Genomic DNA, 25,282 nt, shown 5'->3' with positions numbered 1-25,282 from the left:
GATGGGTATGCTGAAACTCGGTAAAGTTTCGAACTACCGATCGCTATGGCAATCTTGATTGCCGATTTTCAGTAAACTTGGGAAACGTCATATTTATTAACGAGATATCAGTAAAAGTAAGCTTTAACGATCATGTTCGTCAATTTATTTTACCGAGAAGAAAAACGTCGATTAAGTGTGACCACCAGTGTGTCATTAGTATTATCTTTTTTTTTTTTATTTTTTTTTTCAAAAATGTATCTATCATAAACTTCGGAATTTTTTCCGTATCATACATCAATCAGATTTTAATTACATTTTGTCTAGAATTTATTATAAGCATTTTAAAATGATCTTCCTATGCTGCGCTGTAGGATCTGTCAAAGTTAACACCGTCGTGTGTCTTCTTCTTATTTTTACTTGGATTCGTCTATATGTTGCTCGAGATTTGAATCTGGCCAAAATATGTAATTTACCCTACATACAGGCTGGCTAAAAGACAGCATTAAATTTTCGATATTTTTTTATAATCGTTGTTCTCCCAATGCTAAGCAACTGTCATTATTGTTTTTCTTTTTGTCACCCGTGTGATGCAAATTTTGTCGAACCCATCAGTTTTTCCGCTGATCGCTCTCGAATTCAAGTGAAAAATCGTTTACTAAACCAGTGTCTCGCGATTTTGGAAGTCATTTTCCACTGCTTTGTTGTGTACAAAGTTTTTCACACAGGACGGCCATCAGCCACTATTATTTGTGATTGTGATCTGGATGCAGTCAAGTGCGCGAACCTACTAATAATTGTGATGATCGATTGAGTGTGCTTCATACGACGTAACAAAAACAGTCAGAGGGAAACAAATTTTCCTTGCGTACTGTGGGGCAGTATTCGGTTTTTCGTTTGCATTCCCCACCAGTTTGCGTTTGACAGTCAATCCGGGAGAAAGGCTCCAGACCTCCGGAGGAGAGCAGTTTTTTTTGCGGACGTTAAACAAAGGCAAAGATTTGTTTTTCCCTGGCTCTGGTCTTTGAGCAAGAAGTGAAGTTATAAATTTACCCCTGGTTGGTGCGATAAAATTTATTGCAGAGCTGTGCGAATTTATTATCAAAAAGTGTTAGTGTGCTGCTGACTGATTGGTAAACAATCACTAAACGACAAGCAGAAAAGTTGAAAAATACTGATAAGATCGGGTTCCTACGCCTCGGATAATTTCATATTTCGAAAAGGTGTTACGGAGAGGTTGAACTAATAACAAGAACACACCATGAGCAAGCATATGTACTCGACGGCCAACTTAACCGATGTGGAGCTCAAAGACCAAGGCAATCGGATGTTTTCCGCGAGAAAATACGACGACGCCATCAATCTTTACACGAAGGCAATAGTAAGTGTCCACTTTTTTTTACCTTTTTTGTCCACTTCTTCTCTAGTACAGGGAATGATTTGCTCTAAGAGTCAATAGGTGCCTTCATAATAAATTGGTGAACTGATGAAATGGTATAATTTTACTTACCTCGAAGAAACGTTTCGTAATCGTTATGAATAAATGAATTTTTGAAACACTAACGATCGTTTATCGAGTTAGCAGCTCGGGCATCGTATACGTAATATTTTTAATTGCTAGTTTTTCTTATTAAGTCAACATTAACTTGTAGTCAGTTCCATTTCTAAATTATGTTTTACAGTTGAAAGCTTGCAAAAGAATCTAGGAATATTATAGGTGGATTTATTCAAATGTAATCTCAATTCACGGCAGTGACGATCAATGTTTACTGTCTCGTTTAGTAACCCATCTTTGTGTTTGTTATTGTCATTGATGCTTGTTTCAATTAAAAATACCCTCAAAAGAGCTCTAATGCAATGACTATAGAATTTATGATCCAAACGTGAATCGAATTCGACTAACCCTAATACGAAACGGCTTGGGATAGGCAGAATCCTCCAGGACAACGGATGTGTTCCAACCAGGGTTCAAGGTCGCTGTTTTGTCGATAAATGGATTGGTTTCATTTCGTTGATTCACATTGGCAGGTTGAAAAATTTGGTGCACGAGGTATGTCGTAAACCGTCAACATATAGCATTCTTACGTCGGCTGAATGGAATGCAGATGGCGTGAAGGAATAAATTCCATAAAGCCTTCTATTAGTAAAGAGCTTGCTTCTTTGTCTGGTATATAGAATAATTGGGAGGAAAATCAGAATGCGAGTTTCACTTTCCAAGAAAAAAGAACAAAATCAATAAAACGTTGAACGTTTTAATTCTTGTTGTTATTAATTGATTTGAAGATTATTGACTGGTAGATCGACTGGTTTGATTTGTTCATTAAATTTAAAAATAATAATGATGTTACAGCTTCTTATTTCCATCTCACAGCAAAAAAAATATCTCAGGGAGGAAAGTCCTCGAGAAGGGTGATCATGATCAATATCTGCCCTATTATTTATTTATTCAGACTAAGGCCAGAAGTGGCCTGTGCGGTATGTAAGAGTCTTCTCCATTCGGCTCGGTCCATGGCAACACGTCGTCAGCCACGCAGTCTACGGAGAGTCCGCAAGTCATCTTCCACCTGATCGATCCACCTTGCCCGCTGCGCACCTCGCCTTCTTGTGCCCGTCGGATCATTGTCGAGAACCATTTTCACCGGGTTATTGTCCGACATTCTGGCTACGTGCCCGGCCCACCGCAGTCGTCCGATTTTCGCGGTGTGAACGATGGATGGTTCTCCCAACAGCTGATGCAACTCGTGGTTCATTCGCCTCCTCCACGTACCGTCCGCCATCTGCACCCCACCATAGATGGTACGAAGCACTTTCCTTTCGAAAACTCCAGTGCGCGTTGGTCCTCCACGAGCATCGTCCAGGTCTCGTGCCCGTAGAGGACAATCGGTCTACTGAGCGTTTTGTAGATCGTCAGTTTGGTACGGCGGCGAACTCTATTCGATCGAAGCGTCTTGCGGAGTCAAAGTATGCACGATTTCCAGCCACTATACGCCTCCGAATTTCTCTGCTGGTATCATTTTCGGCAGTCACCAGTGAGCCCAAGTACACAAATTCTTCTACCACCTCGATTTCATCACCACCGATGCCAACTCGCGGTGGGTGGCTCACATTGTCTTCTCTTGAACCTCTTCCTATCATGTACTTCGTCTTCGACGTGTTGATGACTAGTCCGATCCGCTTGGCTTCCCTCTTCAGTCTGATGTAGGCTTCCTCCATCTTCTCAAAGTTACGTGCCATAATATCTATGTCGTCGGCGAAGCCAAATAGCTGGACGGACTTATTGAAAATTGTACCACCCGTGTTAATCCCTGCTCTTCGTATTACCCCTTCCAAAGCGATGTTGTTCAGACCATCACCTTGCCGTAACCATCTGCGGGTTTCGAAGTGACTCGAGAATGCCCCTGAAACTCGAACTACGCACATCACCCGATCCATCGTCGCTTTGATCAACCGTGTCAGTTTATCCGGAAATCCGTTTTCGTGCATTAGCTGCCATAGCTGGTCCCGATCGATTGTATCATATGCGGCTTTGAAGTCGATGAATAGATGATGTGTGGGCACGTTGTATTCGCGGCACTTCTGCAGTACTTGGCGAATGGCGAACACCTGGTCCGTGGTGGAGCGTTCGCCCATAAAACCCGCCTGGTACTGCCCCACGAACTCCCTTGCAATTGGTGCTAGTCGACGGCATAAAATTTGGGAGAGTACCTTGTAGGCGGCGTTCAGCAATGTGATTGCGCGGTAGTTGCTACAATCCAGCTTATCGCCCTTTTGTAGATGGGACACGACACCTTCCATCCACTCCTGCGGCAAAACTTCCTCCTCCCAAATCTTGGTAATGACCCAGTGCAGCGCTCTAGCCAGCGCCTCACCACCGTGTTTAAATAGCTCTCCTGGTAGTTGGTCAACCCCAGGGCTTTGTTGTTCTTCAGCCGGCCAATCTCCTCCTGGATTTCCTGGAGATCCGGGGCCGGTAGAATTATGTCCTGCGCGCGTTCCCTAGGTCCATCACCATACCGCCATCTTCGTCTGCCACATCGCCATTCAGGTGCTCTTCGTAGTGCTGCTGCCACCTTTGGATCACCTCACGCTCGTTCGTAAGAAGGTTCCCGTTTATGTCCTTGCACATATCAGGCTGTGGCACGTGGCCCTTACGTGAACGGTTCAACTTCTCATAGAACTTTCGTGTGTTATTAGTGCGGTACAGTTGCTCCGTCTCTTCACGGTCTCGATCATCCTGCTGGCGCTTTTTCCTCCGGAAAATCGAGTTTTGTTTGTTCCGCGCCCGTTTATATCGTGCCTCGTTCGCCCTCGTGCGGCGTTGCAGCAATCTCGCCCATGCTACATTCTTCTCTTCATTAATTGCTCACATTCATCGTCATACCATTCGTTTTACTGATCTGGGGTCACCGTGCCTAGTGCAGCGGTTGCGGTGCTACCAATGGCGGGTCGAATATCTCTCCAGTCATCTTCAAGAGACGCTGCACCTTGCTACTCTTCCGTTGGGAGTGCCACTTCCAGCTGCTGCGCGTAGTTTTGGGCTACTCTATTGTCTTGAAGCCGCCCAATGTATGTCTGCTCCAGCTACGCATAGAACGCTTCTTTCTCGTCGTCGGGTCTCCCTTCGTGTGGGCTGTGCACGTGTCGATGGGATTTTTTTATATTTCAGGAGAGTTCTGAAGTAATTTAGAAAATTTTCTGAAGGGAATAATTATCTTCACAAAAAATACTAAAGCAATTTCACTAAAGTAATTTCTGAAAAAAATCTCAAAGATCAACCAGAATATTTCCTGATACAATTGTAAAATAAACATCAAAAGCAGCGAATGTAAAACTGAAACATTATTATTTCCAAGAGCTTGCTCGACAGTTTAATCCTGGAGCTCCTTGATGGATGTTTAGTATTTTTTTTTCCAAAGCTTTGCTCCTAAAACTTGGTAGATTGTATGGTGTATTTAAATTGAAGTGACTTGTTGGAAGGATTCGTACAAAAAATATTCCAATGAATCTTCAAACATGCAGGCCTGGTAGCGGGTCACTTTTTAGTGACTTGGTCACTTTTTTCGGGCTAGTCACTAAAAAGCCTCTTTTTTCGACCTCAAGTCACTTAAGTGACTTTTTCTCGCAATAAGTCACTATTTTCAACTATTTTGAAACTATTGAAACCAAGATTTTTTTTTATAAAGCTTAATGTATCCATCTGATGATGCTTTGTTCATGGCAGAAATGAAATTACAGATCTTGGAAAAATGATCGTTCTGAAACTTCGCCAGCCATTTAATTCGCTGCTCTTATTGGCATTTCACCAGTAGCTAGTTGAAGGTGTTTTACGTGTTTTATAAATTGGTATACATTAGGATTTTTGCTTAAGGAATTCTTGAAAGAATAGCCGAAGGAATCCCGATTGGATTTTCAAAGGAGTTTCTAAAGGATTTCGAGCTTTTAAAGAGTTTCGAAGGATTTCCAAAAAAATCTTAAAAGCAAAATATCCAGAAAAACTACATTTTTCTAAAGGTACTTTTGAATGAGTTCCTGAGGATCCAGCAATCTCATATTTTTGCATCAACACATTTCTTGAAGGAGTTTTCATAAGAAGTTCTGAAGGATTTCCTGAAGAAATTCCCAAACATATTTCCGGAGCATTTCCTTAAGATGTTTTCTTAATTCTTTATAAAAAAAACAGCTGAAATAAAATTCTAAGAAATTTCCGAAAGAAAACCTAATCAAATTTCCAATGAAATTCCTAAAAAAATCAGAAGAATATCTGAAGAAATCTGCAAAGTATTTTATAAAGGTATTTATGTATTATATGAGTGATAGCCATATTTCGTTCACTTCCAGTGGCTTAAAAAACTATTTGCTTGCAAGACTATTCATAGTTTTGAGTAGTCCTGTTTTGGACTGATATTGAGTAAAATTTCCGTGGGGTTAATCCCATTTCCGAGGGATTTTCATAAGACATTTTTGAACAAACACCTAAAGGAATTCATAAAAAAATGTAAAGGAATCGTCAAATGCATCTCTTAAGGAATTTCCGGAACAATTCCTTGAGATGTTATCTTGAGTTTTAACAAAGAAATTAAATCCTGGAGGAAGTTCTGAAGCAATTCTCAAAATCCGGAGGATTTTCCGATGGAATCTATGGAGAAATTTTCAAAGGAATACCTGGAGGAATCTCCTATGGGATTCCTGAAGGAATTTTGATTGAATGGCTGAAGCAATTTCTGCGTAAACTTGCAAAGGAACTGCTGGAGAAATTTCTTAAGTAAATTACAACATTGTTTTTGTGAGGCCACCAAACTTCTTTAAAAAACTTTTTTTCACAATATTTACTTTTTTGAGTTAATTATTTTGCTGCTAAAATCTATATATGGCACGTTTGTTTTTACCTGGAAATTAATGTAAAACACCTGGAAAAATCAGGGAATTTTGTTTTTACAGATGAGTAGACACCCTGAGTATTGTTATATCGTATGTTTATAATAGCTCCTCTAGGCAGATCATCGTTTTATGGCGAGCTATTTTTTTGATTGACAACCTTACCCAAGTAACCAAAAGTTCCTTTAAGAGTACGCTTTTCGCTTAATCAGCTTCACAGAGTTGCTTAAGCGAAAAAAGTACTCTTAAAGGAACTATTAATTACGGGTATTCTATTTTTGTTCCTCCTAAAGATGTTTTATTGGCCACGCAAAATTTGAACAACTTCTCCCAATAATGACCATATGCTATCATTTCACAGCACAAATCCATAAATATGCTGAATGATCTTCATTGATAAAAATGCCAACATTCCACCACAATTTCAGGATTTTGAGTTGTTGCCTCAATTTGAGGAGACTTGATCCCTCATTAGCCGTCCATATAAAACTTGTCTCAACAATTCAAGAAAATATAATTTGTTCTCTTTTTTTTAACCAATTTTATTTGCTAATTATCTAATACATGCATTCATCTCTTAGACTAGGTGTTCCGTGTTTTCTTAACACTATCATCCTTATTTGGTATGTCATATTTTTAGTTATTATTAATACATTTCAATTGCCTCTGGCAGTTAGAATTTTTTTTCCTCTGGTTGAATTGAACCATGTAGGAATTACAATGTTTTCAACCATAATTTGTTCACAATTTTTTGTAATTGGTTATCATAGAATGGAGATCAAGTCTCTGAAGATTGCATGCACTGTCGAATTCTATAGCAAAAATCGGTCATGAATACGCACAGCAAGTCGGAAAATCTGCGTATTTTGTAGGAAAAATAATAAGAAATTCAGAGAGCATGGTCTTCATTACAAGCAGGAGGTCGAGCGTTCAATCCTAGGCTTGTTGTGCATGAATCTTCATAATTTTTGGTTCGTTTTCTACCAAAACGATCCGTACTGTTATTCCTGTCGCACCAAAAATTCCAAAAACTTCCATGGCATCAGTGACAAATCGTAGAATTCTCTGCATCTTTCTAAAGTAGGTGTTCAGTTAATCCAATGATCATAATTTTCACTCATTCTCAAGAGTAAAGAATGCTCATGCACGCAGATTTTCGCCGAGAAAATTTTCGGGAAAGAAAAACAGGTGTTATGAGTGATAGCCATATTTCGTTCACTTCCAGTGGCTTCTTCTTCTTCTTCTTCTTATTGGCATTACATCCCCACACTGGGACAGAGCCGCCTCGCAGCTTAGTGTTCATTAAGCACTTCCACAGTTATTAACTGCGAGGTTTCTAAGCCAGGTTACCATTTTTGCATTCGTATATCATGAGGCTAACACGATGATACTTTTATGCCCAGGGAAGTCGAGATAATTTCCAATCCGAAAATTGTCTAGACCGGCACCGGGAATCGAACCCAGCCACCCTCAGCATGGTCTTGCTTTGTAGCCGCGCGTCTTACCGCACGGCTAAGGAGATCCAGTGGCTTAAAAAATTATTTGCTTGCAAGACTACTCATAGTTTCGAGTAGTCCTGTTTTGGACTGATATTGAGTAAAATTTCCATGGGGTTAAAGAGAGGAAATACAATTTTACTTAGTATCACTGAGTAGATAAAAGTTAGCGTGTACGATTTTTTCTATTCTGAATTTGTTGTAGGAAAAATAGTGGTGAGTGAAAGATTACACCACAAATTACGGAAAAATTATTCTCCTTCGATCCAAACACGCTTGATTTCGTCTCATCGAACTTGCAACTTAAATTGGAAGTCACTAAATATTTGGTCACTTTTCTGCAACTGAAAGTCACTATTTGGTCCCTTTTTTCGTCAGCTTTGGTCACTAAAGTCACTATTTTGAGTTGCTTCGGTCGCTACCAGCCCTGATGTTACCACGAGTTCTTTAAACAACTCCAATAGATGTTCCTTATTAAGTTTCATTGCGTGTTGTTGTTATACTTGTCTGACATATAGTCTTTTTAGAAATAAAACAATGTTGGAATTCTAAGACCATCGATTCACTTTTGGCAAAAAACTTAAAACTTAATGGGGTTGGTCTCTGATTTGACGTTTCTGGAGGTCAACTGCACCCACCGTTCAGGCATTTTGATCAATGTGGTATATAAAAAGGCTTAAATTCACTTAATCAGCACCTTCTTTTATGCCATATTGGTCAGAATTCTCGGAGCGGTGGGTGCAGTTGACCTCCATAAATGTCAAATCAGAGACTAACCCGCAGGCAAGCTGGCGGCCATTACCGCTCGCGGAAAACTGGATATAAGAAGGCTTGAATTCACTGAATTTGCACCTTCTTTTATGCCATATTGGTCAGAATTCTCGGAGCGGTGGGTGCAGTTGACCTCCATAAATGTCAAATCAGAGACTAACCCGCAGGAAAGCTGGCGGCCATTGCCGCTCGCGGAAGACTGGATATGGTTGCGTATTGGAGGGTTGCACGTGTATGGTTCCATATTGGAAATAGATGGTAGATTTGGTAGAGTTTGCATTTATGATGCAGAAACATATTAACAAATGATTTTCGAACATTTTTACAGGTGAAAATTCACCTACCAGTGATAAATTACCTTTCTTGATATGTTCAAAAATTAAATTATAAACTGATACAGAAGCGACAGCTCCATGAGAGTTCACTCTGAGAAAAATCTATACTAAATAGATTAAAAGTCATTCTAACTTGCTATTCGCCTGGTTGACCCCGTGTTCGTTTAAATGCAGTTTATTCTAAGATTAGTATAACGATGAATACGGTATATAGTATAAAGCGAAGTTATCGTTGATAGTATTACTTAGATGAAATCTGTTTTGGATTGGATTGTTTCGAAAGTTTATGTTTTCAAATAATAAAACAAAAAAGATTTCTCTTTTTTTTTATACGATTTATACTTTATTTTAAGAAAAATGTAGGTAATATATCAAATATTTTGTGGTCGTCATAATGTTCGCCAATCTGGTAAAGCAAGTCGTACAAGATGCCGGCATGCTCTGGCATGCATTCCGAATTTTTCAAGGTCTTTGCAGCACCCGGGCCCGGCTTCACAGTGCATTGCTTTATTTCCTATCCGACAACAGAAGTTTGCTCGAGAAGAAGTTTATTTGCGAGTAAATCCTCAGGAAGTATCTAATGGAAATATGCCTTGCCTCCGTAAAACATAACATAACGTTCGCATAATGTTGCGAAACCATTTTGATGAACCTTTTCAGAATTATACTGAGTTTGCCAGTTCGTAGTGAGTTTGAAGACTGAAAAGAGAGAATTTCGTATGACGACATTACAATACAAAAAACAGATGTACGTACCTTTGCAGAACACAAATTGCTTTATCAATTCATCAATTTTGAGAACTTCATTAGCAAAAACAAGCGTGCCACTAACTACCAGAGAGCACTATTCAATTGAAAATACTACGGTCAAAAACTATGATAGGTTAGAATTTAATTTGAGTACAGTATACTTTTTATACTAGCTGATTATAAATTTCAAAAATGCTCAATTCGTTTAAATTTTAATCGAAATACGAAAATTTCTGAGTGTATATGTGTTGTTTAGTTTAGTCAGCAGTATAGACACTATAGGTTCCATAGACGAGCGCAGGAACGGTTGGGTCATTTCGATTAAGTGTGTTTTTCCACTTTTTCACAGTGTACCACCAGGAACTAATAACCGGGACCCGACACTCGGAATTTTTCGGTGTTGCGCGTAATTCTAAATCGGTGTGTAGGAGTCCTAGGTATACAACTGAAAAGACTCTAAGTCAGACGCTGTCAGTATTAAATTTTGCGCTTAAATTTCTCGCCGTGCACAACTGACAGCATTGATGTTTTCGTTTTTCGGTATTTCGTATCTATAGATCTGTCATCATCATCAGAATCGTCAACATCGTCAATCCATCTGCTCCGGAGTTTAGTGAATTCTATTCGTTTTCGCCGCGATGTGAATTGTCTCTAAAAGCTTTAAAAATTAGTGAATTTCGTTCGAAATTTAAAAAAAAAGAAATCGGGAGGCAATCGAAAGTTCCGTGGTCAAGCACCTTCAATCTCGGAACTAGTTAACATTGCGTTCGCGATAAAGCTAAGAGTTGATTATTTTAGTCATGTCGAACTCCGACGTAGCTGAATGGTTTCCGACCCAGTGAATTAACACTGCGCTGGAATGAGTGGTGAAAATATGAGACTATCCAGTGGAATAAGTAAGAAGGTGGATCCGACGGTGAAATAAATTGCTGCAATCATCCAGTTTGTCAGTAAGAACGACATGGAGACCAACGAAATAACGATGTTCCAACCAGGAGGTGAAGCTGAAGGTTAGTATAATTGTAATATATTTATTATTATTCTCTTTATTTAAATGTATGTTGTAGAAATTGAATAAAAACTTTTGTAATTTGGATTATTGCTTTGCAGGAAGTTGATCATGTTATGGGCGGTGCGGCTGCCTGGGAAAACGTAGATTCAATTGACGCCGATTGTCCGGCTTGTGCCCATAATCGTGCGTATTTTATGCAGATGCAAACTCGTTCGGCAGATGAACCTATGACAACGTTCTACAAATGTTGTAATCCTACCTGGGGTCATAATTGGAGAGAATAATTTAATTTTGATGATTGTGCACTAGATTTGATAAGCTATTGAGACTGGAAAGACATGATTTTGGCGCGTAAGTTGCCATCAATGAAAAGATTTAGATTACATTCAAAAATGAAGTTAGAGGAAATGTCTACAATTGTGACTAGTTCTGTTATTAACGCCAATGACGATCAAGCGATTCGCCAGGCTGCTAACCTGCTCGAATCTGGTAAAGTCATTGCGCTTCCTACTGATACCGTGTACGGGTTAGCATGCAGTGCAAACGATCCCAATGCTATTCAAAGACTTTATGCTATCAAGGGACGAGAGGAGAAAAAACCAGTGGCTATATGCGTTGCGGATTTCTGCGATTTTCGATTTTGGGGACAAGCAGATCATCTGCCGGATAAGTTGCTCGCACAGTTAGTTCCTGGACATGTAACCCTCATTGTTCGGAAATCTGCTAATCTTGATAATCCGTATCTCAATCCGGGAGTTGAAAAGATTGGAATAAGGATTCCTGATTTCGACTTCATCAGAAATGTTTCCAGAGAATTCCGATTACCGGTGGCACTAACTAGTGCAAATAAGAGCTCCGAGCAAAGTACATTAAATGTTAAAGAGTTCCAGAAACTGTGGCCAGCGCTAGGCGCTGTTTTTGATGGAGGGCAACTAGGAGTTCAGGAAGAACAACGAGCGGCTTCAACAGTTATTGATCTGTCGCAGATTGGTCTGTACAAGGTAATCCGCGAAGGTGTCGCTGTAGAGCACACAATTCGAGTGGTCGAGCAATTTGGCTCTAAAGCAATAGCACAATAGTTAAGGAAACAATGATAAGTATTAAAAATAGATTAAATTTGCAAAATAAAATGTAAATGGTTCATGAGGTCAACTAGCTTGTTTTATGTTTATGAGTGTTAGGAGATGTTTTCGACTCTATATATTCATTCTCATTACCTACATTCGAAAATGGAACTCAACCTCAGTGTTAGTCTTGCGAGCAAAGGCGTATGTCAAATCGATCTTCATCTGACGCTATGCCTATTATAGTGACCGCTTAGAATGGTCTTGGCATTATATCCCCCATTGGGACATTGCCCCCTCGAAGCATAGTGTTCATTAAGCATTTACACAGCTGTTAACTGTGAGGTTTCTAAGCCATTTTTGCATTCGTACATCATGAGGCTAACACGATGATTTATGCTCAGGAAAGTCAAAAAAAAATCCTAGACCGGACCGGACTTCCTTTCATAATTGGTATACGAAACATATCGGGGCTGGATGGCTATAACTCAAGCAAAAGTGTGTCCCACCAAGTGTGTTTATTTTATTGTTTAAATAATCATCAATGCTTCTATATGGTTGTAGCTTATCAGGCATTGTTGCTTTTGACCTGGTAGACAAAGAGCTTAACAACATTATGTCACGTAAGCCGAAATTTACTACCTATATTTTAAAAAAATCCCTATTGACTTCTTCAAATGAATAAAAGTGTGCGTGATTCCGCAGTATTCCTCTCAAAGTGTTTGTGATAGTTTTGCTGTAACTGGATTATCACCCACTTTTATTATACACATCCTACACAGTGACATTAGTGTTGGTGATTCTGGCTTTAGAGAAGTCATTTCACGCCTCTCTTGGAAAAAATAAGCTCAGCCAGCAATCCGAGATTCGTCTAATTTCGTGAAATGTCATACATTAGAGCACCTCTGTAACTGGATTGCTGAACTTAGGTCGGAATTAGTCCTACACGTTGAACGCGCATATTATTTGTCTACTACCATCACATCAACCTAATCATAATGAACTTAAAGGATTCGTAGCGATTCAAATAATCGAGACACGGAACAGTAGCGAAATAAGTTGTGGACATCGAACGACCAAATACCGATAATTGTTCAACATTATCGGATTTGGTCCAACTCTTTGTTTCAGATTTGCGACACTGAATGGTCCCACATGCTGATGAGAATCGCCAAGTAGATCGCCAGAGGCCGCTTCGATGTTCGTGGTCAGTCAACCAAGGATTCGGGAGACGAAATGGTGAGGGCAACCTAAGATTCGGTCAAGGATTCAGTATTACTAGAGCATCGGACGCTAGATTGCTGATCAGAATAATTGTAGATTTGAACTTTTGAAAACCTATGTTTGGGAATATGATTCTAATTTGTGCCACATGACTTTCCTACAAGTTTTTCTTGAAGGTGATTTGCTCCTTGTAGTTGTAGAACATGGCACATGGCACAAACTGTGACGATGCACTTGAACAGTTCGGCCAGGATGCGATGAGGCAATTGAAGGGAGCGTGTATCGAGATGGACCTTGGTGGGACTTGCAGTAACGGATATGGTGGTAAGCTCTTTGATTGGGCTCATCAAACTGCTAAGACGTTTTGGTGTAAACTGCTTTTGCAGAGACAGCTGTTATAGGCCTTAGTTGGAGTGCGATAGAGGTTTTTGGTAGGTAGGATTCTGGTAGGCAGGGACTAATACAAACAATCATTCAAGCCCACTTCCAATCAATCAAGCAACCAATTAACCCTTATGCGGCCGACGGGGTACCCGTGTTCCTTTTTCAACTTCAAGTGGTGATATTTCAATGAATTTTTATAGCTGAAAGCTGAAACTCGGTGACATCTAAGAACTCCATAAAATGTAGCATCTGTGAGAAAATCACGTTGATACAGTGAGGAGGGACGTGGGGAGGGCATCTGATTTTTTTACCACGTGGATGGCCGACAGGGTACCCGTGTTCCACTAAATTGATATTTTCATAACTTTAACAATTTTCAACCGATTTAGTAATTTTGACAGTTTGGAAACAGAAACTCATATACTTTTGCTCACTGTCAAGGTTAACAGCTTTTGTCCATGGTTATTCAAGAAATCTTTGAAGTAAGGCTTAAGAGTCTACACACGTAACCGAAGGACTATCAACCAGCTTCAAATATATTACATGCTCATTGCGCTTCTGAGAACAGTCGGTGTTCACAGTATATATTCTGAGTCTCCAAAACCCCTGGAGTAAGGCCTCAGTCATCTAAAAAATCACTGGAATAAGATCTTATGGTCTGCTAACGTAACCAAAGGTCTATCGTGCAAATTCAAAAACGGTACATGCTCTTTATGATGTTTAGCATATAATGCTTTCACAGTATATGTTCCGGGTCATCCAGTGATCTTTTCTCAAAACATGTTTGCATTCCAAGTAGTTCTTGTTGCTGTCACTGATTCCAGGTAGTCTATGAACTCCACATAGTCAAGGTCTTCGGATCAATATCCGTAATGAAGGCAGTTAACGAAGAATAAACAAGTTGCGTGACCCCTTATTGGTATATGTTTGTATTCCAAGTAGTTATTGATGTTGTCGTGGGCTCCAGGTAGTCTACGAACTCCATAGAGTCAAGATCTGTGGATCAACCTCAGTAACGGAGGCAGTTATTGAAGAATAAACAAGTTGTGCGACCCCTTCTTGATATATATATATATATATATATATATATATATATATATATATATATATATATATCTATTTTTCATGTAGTTCTTGTTGTTGTCGTGAGTTCCAGGTAGTCTATGAACTCCATACAGTCAAGGTCTTCGGATCAATCTCCGTAATGGAGGCAGTTATCGGTGAATAAACAAGTTGCATGACCCCTTCTTGGTATATATTTGTATTCCAAGTAGTTCCTGTTGTTGTCGTGAGTTCCAGGTAGTCTACGAACTCCATACAGTCAAGGTCTTGGGATCAATATCCGTAATGGAGGCGTTTATCGAAGAATAAACAAGTTGCGTGACCCCTTCTTGGTGTATGTGTGTACTTCAAGTAGTTCTTGTTGTTGTCGAAGACTCCAGGTAGTCCACGAACTGCATAGAGTCGAGGTATGGGGTTCGACCTTGGTAACGGAGGCAGTTATTGAAGAATAAACAAGTTGTGTGACCCTTTCTTGGTATATGTTTGTATTCCAAGTAGTTCTTGTTGTTGTCGTTGGCTCCAGGTAGTCTACGAGCTCCAAAGATTCAAGGTCTGTGGATCATCCTACGTAATGGAGGCAGTTATTGAAGAATAAACAAGTTGTGTGACCCCTTCTTGGTATATGTTTGTACTTCAAGTAGTTCTTGTTGTTGTCGTGGACTCCAGGTAGTCTACGAACTCCATAGAGTCAAGGTCTGGGGATCGACCTCGGTAACGGAGGCAGTTATTGAACAATAAACAAGTTTTGTGACCCCTTCTTGATATATGTTTGTATTCCAAGTAGTTCTTGTTGTTGTCGTTGGCTCCAGGTAGTCTACGAACTCCAAAGATTCAAGGTCTGTGGATCATCCTACGTAATGGAGGCAGTTATTGAAGAATATACAAGTTGTGTGACCCCTTCTTGGTATATGTTAGTATTTAATGTAGTTCTTATTGTTGTCGTGAGTTCCAGGTAGTATACGAACTCCATACAGTCAAGATCTTCGGATCAATCTCCGTAATGGAGGCAGTTATCGAAGAATACACAAGTTACGTGACCCCTTCTTGGTATATGTTTGTATTCCAAGTAGTTCTTGTTGTTGTCTAAGACTCCAGGTAGTCTACGAACTCCATAGAGTCGAGGTATGGGGTTCGACCTTGGTAACGGAGGCAGTTATTGGAGAATAAACAAGTTGTGTGACCCTTTCTTGGTATATGTTAGTATTCCAAGTAGTTCTTGTTGTTTTCGTTGGCTCCAGGTAGTCTACGAACTCCAGAGATTCAAGGTCTGTGGATCATCCTACGGAATGGAGGCAATTATTGAAGAATAAACAAGTTGTGTGACCCCTTCTTGGTATATGTTTGTATTTCATGTAGTTCTTGTTGTTGTCGTGAGTTCCAGGTAGTCTACGAACTCCATACAGTCAAGATCTTCGGATCAATCTCCGTAATGGAGGCAGTTATCGAAGAATAAACAAGTTGCGTGACCCCTTCTTAGTACATGTGGGTATTCCACGTAGTTCTTGTTGTTGTCGAAGACTCCATAGAGTCGAGGTATGGGGTTCTGACCTTGGTAACAGAGGCAGTTATTGAAGAATAAACAAGTTGTGTGACGCCTTCGTGGTATTTGTTTGTATCCTAAGTAGTTCTTGTTGTTGTCATTGGTTCCAGGTAGTCTACGAACTCCATAGAGTCAAGGTCTGTAGATCAATCTTCGTAATGGAGGCAGTTATCGAAGAATAAATAAGTTTTGTGACCCCTTCTTGGTATATGTGTGTACTTTAAGTAGTTCTTGTTGTCGTGGGCTCCAGTTAGTCTACGAACTCCATAAATTCAATGTCTGTGGATCAACCTCCGTAATGGAGGCAGTTATTGAATAATGTGCATATGCATAATTGAGTTTCAGACATAGTAATTAATTTCCGCTCCGGGTGGATCAATACCCGGAGCACAGGCAATTAACTTTGATGTACTGAACTCGAAAGGCGATCTCTCTTCGCTTATTTGGTCGGGTTGGGATCTGACGACCAACTGGCACAATCTCACACAACCCTTCTTCATCGAGCGCCGTTGGTGATGAAGCAAGTGTGTAGGAGCCAGATAATACTAAGTACTCATCCTACTTGGTTGGCATTGTACAAAAACATATATGAGAGAGATAGTTCTAAGAATGTATTGCGAGAGTTCGGCTACATGCCCGGTGCTGTGAATTTGGTTTCATCAGTACCCGCTAAGCTGCGAAGGACGACGGAGGTCCTTCGTAGCTTAGTAGGGAAAGCACCTGTCTAGCATACTGGTTTCGTGGGATCAAACCCCACTGAAGTTCTGTAGATCAATCTCCGTAATGGAGGCAGTTATCGAAGAATAAACAAGTTTTGTGACCCCATCTTGGTATATGTTTGTATTCCAAGTAGTTCTTTTTGTTGTCTTGAGCTCCAGGTAGTCTATGAAATAGAGTCAAAGTCGGTGGATCAACCTCCTTAATGGAGGCAGTTATTTGAAAATAAACAAGTTGTGATACCCCTTTTTGATATATGTTTGTATTTTAAGTAGTTATTTTCATTGTCGTGGGCTCCGTAATGAAGGCAAGGCAAACGTGAATGGAATCCGTAATTTTTTGTCGAAGAGACTTACAAACTTCTTAAGAGGTACTCATAAATGATTCATAATAAGCTACAAGCAGTGTAAGTTATTTAATGAAAATCATTGTTGTTTGCGGCAAATTGAGTCGAAAACGTGATAAAATCGGGTTAGGCAAAGTCAGGGGTAGGCAAAATCTGGGAGTGACAAAGTCGGGTCAACCTCATCTGAGTGAATGTACGCATTCCTAGTAGTTTTTTTTTGCCTTGGTACTTGGTAGTCTATGAACTCCATATAGGAATGATCTGCAGATCAACCCACGAACGGAAGGCTATTGGTATATGTTTGCATTTCAAGTAGTACAAGTTGTTGTCAATAGCTCTGGGCAGTTATTGAAGAATAAACAAGATGTGAAACCTCATCTTGATATATTAGCATTCCAAGTAGTTATTGTTGTCTTGTTGATGTTGGTTCCAGGTTGTATACAAACCTTATTCATATCACTAATATGAAGTTGTCTATTCTTTGGAAATGAAAAATGTGAATAAATTGGAACGATACAACTTCACGCCGAGAACGTGAGGAAAAAAACGGGAAAAAAGATCATGTACCATATTAAAATTAGATATTCGTGTAAGCCTAGAAGTCTTACTCCATATATTTTTAGGATGACCATTAGCATATGCCATGAACGTATTTTATTCATGGACCCCGAAGGCATGTACCAAATTTAAAACAGGCTGATATATCTCTGGTGTAGATCCTAATGCTTTACTTCAGGGTTCTCTTGGATGACCATGCACATTTGAAATGGGCGCATTCTATTCTACGTACCATAAAGGGCATGTATAACTATTCAAATAGGCCGAAGGAACTCTGGTTACGCGTGAAGTTTTTGAGGATTGTTCAAGTGTTCTCTTGGATAATCATGAACATATACAATGGAAGCGGTATATTCTATGTACCACAAAGGGCGTATGCCACTTTTGAAACAATCCGAAAGGTATCTGGTTACGTGTGAAGATACTGAGGCCTATTCTATCATTTTCTGGGAAGACCATAAACATATGCAATGGACGTATTCTATTCTATGTACTACAAAGGGCATGCACCACTTTTGAAACAAGCCAAAAGATCTCTGGGTACACATGCAGATTTAAAGGCCTATTCCAGGGTTTTCTTGGATGACCATGAACCTATGCAATGGACGCAATCTATTCTATGTACCACAAAGGGCATGTAACACTTGTGAAAAATCTGAAAGATATTTGGTTACGCGTGTAGATCTTAAGGCCTTCTCCAGGGTTTTCTTGGATGACCATGAACTTATGTAATAAAGGCGTTCTATTCTATGCACCACAAAGGGCATGTACCAGTTTTGAAACAATCTAAAAGATCCCTGGTTACGCGTGTAGACCTGCAGGCCTTTTCCAGGGTTTTCTTGGATGACCATGAACATATGCAATGAAGGCGTCAGAGAACTTATCCGAGAGATTTCTTCGATAGCGCAGAACATATGTAGTGATCACATTTGATTTCAAGATGCGCAAAGAGCATGTACCACTTTTGAGACTAGTCCATAGACCCATGGTTACAAGTGTAGACCTTAAGGCCTTACTCCAGAGATTTCTTGGATGACTCGGAACATATACTGTGAACGCATACTATGCTAAGTACCACAAAGAGCATGTACCGTATTTGAATTTGCATAATAGGCCTTTGGTAACGCGAGTAGATCTTTAGGCTTTACTCCAGAGATTTCTCGGATGACTAAGACCTCATTTCAGGGATTTTTGCATCACCCGAAGCATATACTGTGAACACCTTCAATTCTAAGAAGCGCAAAGAGCTTGTAGCATATTTGAAACTGGTTGAATGGCCTTTGGTTACGCGTGTAGACTCTTAAGCCTTACTTCAAAGATTTCTTGTATAACCATGGGCATAACTTGAAAACCTTGAAAATGGGCAAAAAGTATATGAGTTTATGTTTCCAAAACTGTCAAAATTATCCAAATCGGTTGAAAATTGTTGAAGTTATGAGAATATCAATTTATAGGAACATGGGTACCCTGTCGGCCATCCACGTGTGTTTTTTGTTGGCCGCATAAGGGTTAAGCATCCAATTAGAGCATCATTATCGGTCGCGAGCATTTTAATCACTCGCGCAGCGCTTTCATTTTAGTTTCGTCACTCGTTTCCGTATCGGTCACTATTTTCGGCTCTCAATTTGGTTGCTGTTTTCCGTACCGGTGACGTTTGACAGTTGATGGTTCACCAAAATAGCAGCGCTCTTATCGCGCTACCAAATTTGGTCACCTGTCAGTCGCGCTACTGTTATAGCAGCACGTTTAGTAGCGACCGGTAAAGTGTCAAGTAATGATACTGCGCTGCCAAACGGCTTAAACTCACCACCGGTAATCTTGCTCTTAATCAATAAAGCCACAAACCAATCAAGAAATCAAACATTCAAGCAAGATACCAATAAACTAACCAACCAATAAACCAATTAGGCAACCAACCTATCAAGCAACTAAGGAGCATCCATAAATTACGTAACGCTTGGGGGTTAAGTGCGACCATACAAAATTTTCAAAAAATTCATATGACAAGTGTTACATAAGGGCGAGGGGGGTTGAAAATCGTCAATTTTTGCGTTACGTAATTTATGGATCTTCCCTTACCAATCAAGTAATCAACCATTCAAGCAAGGAACCAGCCAAAAATTCAACCATTCAAGTAAGCTACCAACCATCCAACCAATCAATCAAATAACCAATTATCCAATCAAGCAACTAATCAACCAAACAACAAACGAATCAAGTAACCAACTAAAAATCATTCTAACCCACTTCCAATCAATGGAGCAACCATTAACCAATTTACCAATCAAGCAACTAACCAATCATCCAACCAACCATTCAAGCAAGCTACCAATCAACTTATCAACCAAGCAAGCAATTAACCATTGAACCAACTAACAAACCAACTAATCAATCAATCAACCAACCAACTAATCAACCAATCAATCAATTATTCAAGCAATCAAAAAAACAACTAATCAACTTACCAGCCGAACAACCAATCAACCATTTAGGTAAACTATCAATTAACTAACCAACCAATAAACCAATTAGGCAACCAACCATTCAAGCAAACAATCATTCAAGTCCTCTTCCAATCAAACAAGCTACCAATCAACCAACTAACTTATCAAGGAAATAACCATTTCACCAACTAACAAATCAATCAACCATTCAAGCAACCAACAAAACAACTAATCAACTAACCAACCGACCAACCAATCAACCAAATAATCAACCAATTAAGCAAACAACCAGCAATCAACCAATCAGGCAGCCAACCAATCAACCATTCAACCAACTAACCAATCAAGCAACCAACCAACCAACCAATCAACCAACCAATCGACCAACCGACCAATCTACTGACCAATCAATCAAGCAACCAACCTACAAATCAATCATTCAACCAACTAACAAATCAAACAAGCAACCAACAAACCAGTCAACGAATCAAGCAACCCACCATTCATACCATACCATTCAAGCAAGCTACGAATCAATCAAGCAACCAACCAACTAATAAAGCAATCAATTAGGCAATACACCAATCAATTAATTTTTCGAGCTGAGTCGATTGATGTATAATGGATTTCACAAAGGAATTCCCAGAGGAATTCCCAAAGGAATTCCTGGAGGAATTCCCAGAGGAATTTTCGAAGGAATTCCCGATTTTATTTTTAATATTCTTGGTTTGACGTTTTAATAAATAGAAATTTGACATTCCCCTTTCCCAGGCAGAATAAAACTTTACAGATGCTTTTAATACACGCAGGTCGATGATCTGTAACAAAAAAAACATTTTATTGAAATTAGAATTGTTCCAAATTATGCAGCAAGCTGTCACCCTACCTCATGAAAATTCGATTGTACGGTAGGTCCTCTTACACCAGTTCATCGGGTGAATGTCCAAGCTATAGTCCTCGATCCAGAAGAGTAAGTGGTAAAATTTGGTCAATCATTGAAGCATATTTTAATGTTGCACCCGTCCGTGGCCACGTCCGTTGTCGGCCGAATGAGCATTTGATTCTAGCGATCCACCACCCCCAGCTTCATGCCCGATTTGAAGTCCATTGGCTGTCTAGTTGCAATAAGCGAATAGTCATAATGGCCTTGCCAATCCGTCGCGACTTCATCCGGATGTACTTGACTAATTCGAGTTCACCCTTGTTTCAGTTGATTTGCGCCTGAGCCGGTTGATTTGTGGTCGTGCATTGCGGAATCGACGTTAGTGACTGTTTTGGTGATGAGAGCCGCGTTCGTTAGTATTGTTGGCGATCATAATTTTGCGCTTAAAATGGAATCGTAATCGATTGTAATCGATCATGACGAGAAAGCTGTGAGGTAGCGACAACGGCGTGTTTGTCCAGCGGTTGTTTGGTCCAAGATGAGAGATTCCGAGAAGGCGCCAGTGGTTTCAAGATTTTGATCGACGATGGAAAACGCTTAAAATCGTCCGCCCCGGCAATGGCAAACAAGCCCTAGCCCTTCTTCACAAGTTTCATCCAGATCCGGAGCTCATTAACCCAAGTACAGTCGACTGTAGCGGACAGATCTCGGGACAGATGACCAATATCCGTTTATCTCCGGTTACTTCCGAGCTAGCGAGCAGCGTATGTGATAAGGTCACCACTTGCAAAGTCTTTCTCAGACCAATACAGTGTGGCAGAATGCAACCGGATTCCTTATTCCGTTCCAAACTTTCGAATCACACGTAAACTTTAACAACAATCAACAATTTTCTCCGCGAATTCACCGGTAATAGTTATTAAATAAATCAATACAAAACCGAACCGGAGGCCAAAACATGACGTCTTGATTTTGAAAAGAAAAGAAGAAATCTGTCAAAACTCACAGCAAACACTTTAAAATAAATTTACCATAATTTGAGTAAAATACACTAGCGCCTCTGGCGGTGCTGGTCTCGTCAGCTCATCATGGGTTGCATGAATTTCACATCGGTTCTTCGGGACTCCGACGTCCCGGTAATTAGTTCCTGGTACCACGTGAATTTGACGTCACACGCTCCGTTGCTTGGATTCCAATTTTTTTTCCTTGCTTTTAAAATTAAGCATCTATTCAGCATTCCGGATGCTGCATAAATGCTACTCAGCAAAAGTTATCCGGTTTTAAAGTTCTACTTTATCGATAAAGTAGGATAAATCACTTAAGAAGCCATATATTGGGCCAAAACCTGCATTAAAATAGCATTAAAGGCGATTATAGCTATAGGGCTGATTGGCATTTAATGTTTTGCCGTAAAAGCGCCTATAATGCTACTTAAATGCTTTATTTGATCATTTGATGCTTACTGGTTACCTTGGTAGTTTCATACTCGAGAAGAACTTTGAGGCTATAAGTATTTTTCATAAAATGCTTGAGAGGTGTCGAAAAATGATTTATTTCACTTGCTTTTGTTTCGTAATGATAGAAGTCACAAACATTGACCTTCGATAATTTTCACAATTAAAAGAATCAGGGAATCAATATTCGAGCATCGCCTAACAATACACCCTTTGTCGTCAACAGAGTTTGTTACTGACAAACCCACCTCGCAACAAACCTTTGTCAGAAGCCAAACACAATATATGACAAGAATCATTTGGCTTGCATGCTCTGATATTTATGAGAATACGATGCTAATTTTGTAATCATAGTTAGATTCTCGAATATTTCCTTAAAATTAGAAAATATCATAGCCTAAAACCGAGATTTGCTGTAGAGATGATGCAAATGGGATACAAAGTTAGTTAGCAACAAATTTGTCTTCTTTTCTGTTGTTGACAAAACAAATCGGATATTTCAAGCATAATTTTTCATAACGACGTATGTAACAAAAGTAAACAAAACGGGGTTTTTAATACAACGTGACAATCACACGCGGCTTTATATAATACGCATCGATTTTACTGATTTCAGATCTTAAAATTCTTGAATTCAATCTTTTTGCGAATCGAAGTATGTAAAAATACGTCGCTTTAACATATGGGAACTAAGAGCGACCTATGTAACAAAAAAAGCAAAACAAAACTGCAGTTGCGTCAATCGTGCACTATGGAAAACCGACCAATGTACACCGACGTACGTGTAGCATACCGGTGTATGTAATATTTTATCGTTTTTCACAATGAATTTGAATGAACTGAGCTTTACTGTGAAGCACGCTTATTACGTGTCTTGTAATGATGCATGCCAGCGGAAAAAAGTATTGAAAAAAGATTTAGTTTTAAAACAGTTTTAGAAAAAGTTTTGCCAACTTTCTGCAAAGGATTTCTCGAATCCTCATATTTGTTACATACGTCGTTATGAAAAATTATGCTTGATTTGTCATTATTATCTCCGACAAAAACAAAGCTTTATCGTTGATTCTCTTTTGTCGCTTGTTTCGCACGCGCTTCCAAGAAAAAAATATTCCCTGGAGCGTAGTTCCACTACCGACCATGCCATTGTCGAATTTTCTTTTTTTATATATGTATATATTAAGCACAACAAAGCGCAAAACAATTAATTTGGACAACACCAGATGCGCAGTAATGAAACTTGCGACTAATAGGAGAAAAATAGATTGTCGTAAGTTCAAAAATTCAGTTTTGAGCTGCACATAGGGTAAAGTGCCCAATAGTGGACCCCCAACCAATAGTGGACCCTCCAGCCATTTTTTCATTATAACAGCACAATGTAAACATTTTGTTATGAAATTCCATCGGGAGAACCTACCTCACAGTCCTATGATTTGATTACATGCATAGGAAGTTTAGTAGAAAGTAAAATAAGATTATGTTTTACAATTCTATAAAAATAAACACGAGAGTGTCCATTATAAGAATATTTTGGGGGTCCATCAAAGGGAAGAAGAACGTCCCGAAACGGAACATAAAAATCAAATGAAGTGTCATCCCATTATGGACCCCCAGGGGGTCTACTATAGGGCAAATTAAGTCAGAGTTTAAAATGTTAATTTCAACGAATAACGTTGTGTATTTGAGATTTGTATGTATGTATCGTAAAGAAGTGATGCAGAACTTGGTATTAGATGTCAAGCAGAATTAATATTTTGAAAATTTCTACTCCTTATGACAAAAAGAGCAAAATTTCGCTACTAGGGGGTCCACTATTGGGCATTTTACCCTATAATACCACACACCGAAATTCTCTTCATTCATTCACACTCTAAAATTCGCCAAGTAAGATGAATGCAATTCAACACTATAAAATACTGCGTAACATTTTTTTTATTTACATAAATTGTGCCGTACACAATGACCCGTACACTATGTTTGGTTAACCCTCTAAGACCCGGGACGAACGGATTTTTTTCAAATGGCTCGCATTCAGCACCTGATCGTCGGAATTCCTCGCGGTTTCGTTTGTGCTCAATGGGAATAGCTATATTTTTGCTCTAGTACATTTTCAAATACAAATTTTCGTTCAGGTCCGAGTTATTGCTAAAAATAAGTGTGCGCGGGGGTGTTTTTCCTATAATTCAAACATCTCTTCAATGTTCTGGACGTATTCATGCCCAAAATTTATCAAATCACCCATCAAACCAACCCAAAAAGATATTTGTATAGATTTTTAGTCGATTCTGATGTTTTCACCATTTGAGTAGGGCAGGATTGACTGAATTCAGGGCCGCATTCAGGGGTTACAATGGTAGAGCATGGGCTAAAAATTCAATTACAATGAAATTTGCATGAGCATGCGGCTGCACAAATTTTACATATCAGGAGTTTTAAATATTTAATTTTTAATTGAAATTGACCTTCTGAAATTTATATCAGGGCCGGATTTAGGGGTCGAAATGGGGGTGACCAGGGGCCATATCACCAATTGCAATGAAACTGGGCATGCGACTGCTCAAACTTCATGAAAACACATCAGGAGCTCAAAGAACTTTGATTGAATTTGAAATTGACCTTCTGTAATTTTGACCAGGGCCGGCTTCAGGGGTCTAAATGGGGAGAGCAAGGGCCATATCACCAATTGCAATGAAACTGGGCATGCGACTGCTCAAACTTCATGAAAACACATCAGGAGCACAAAGAACTCTGTTTGAATTTGAAATTGACCTTCTGTAATTTTGACCAGGGCCGGCTTCAGGGGTCCAAATGGGGAGAGCAAGGGCCATATCACCAAAAGCAATGGAACTGGGCATGCGACTGCTCAAACACCATGGAAACACATCAGGAGC

At 39.5% G+C, this 25,282-nt stretch overlaps 2 protein-coding genes and 1 long non-coding RNA gene across 3 annotated transcripts in view; 2 read left to right on the top strand and 1 right to left on the bottom strand.

The window, feature by feature from the left end:
• The first annotated feature begins 555 nt into the window (after window positions 1–555).
• The window catches only part of LOC134212716 (E3 ubiquitin-protein ligase CHIP), a 66,885-nt gene continuing 42,158 nt past the window's right edge, over window positions 556–25,282 (top strand). Inside the window, exons 1-2 of the mRNA XM_062690799.1 lie at window positions 556–756; window positions 1,063–1,360. Of these exons, the coding sequence (XP_062546783.1) occupies window positions 1,241–1,360 (120 nt within the window). The 5' untranslated portion in view covers window positions 556–756; window positions 1,063–1,240. The remainder of the gene's footprint in view (window positions 757–1,062; window positions 1,361–25,282) is intronic.
• On the top strand, window positions 10,259–11,870 carry LOC134216860 (threonylcarbamoyl-AMP synthase-like). The gene is made up of 2 exons (XM_062695645.1): window positions 10,259–10,716; window positions 10,817–11,870. The coding sequence occupies exon 2, from the start codon at window positions 11,057–11,059 to the stop codon at window positions 11,795–11,797; it is 741 nt and encodes a 246-aa protein (XP_062551629.1). The 5' UTR covers window positions 10,259–10,716; window positions 10,817–11,056; the 3' UTR covers window positions 11,798–11,870.
• LOC134216858 (uncharacterized) lies at window positions 20,745–21,897 on the bottom strand. The gene is made up of 2 exons (XR_009980851.1): window positions 20,944–21,897; window positions 20,745–20,875 (listed from the first exon to the last, which is right to left on the bottom strand). It is a non-coding gene; the product is annotated as an uncharacterized LOC134216858 (long non-coding RNA).

The sequence above is a fragment of the Armigeres subalbatus genome, chromosome 2, assembly GCF_024139115.2.
Source record: "Armigeres subalbatus isolate Guangzhou_Male chromosome 2, GZ_Asu_2, whole genome shotgun sequence".
Taxonomy (NCBI): Eukaryota; Metazoa; Arthropoda; class Insecta; order Diptera; family Culicidae; genus Armigeres; species Armigeres subalbatus.
Note: the sequence above shows the minus strand (reverse complement) of the source record. Positions and strands in the feature narration are given on the sequence as shown.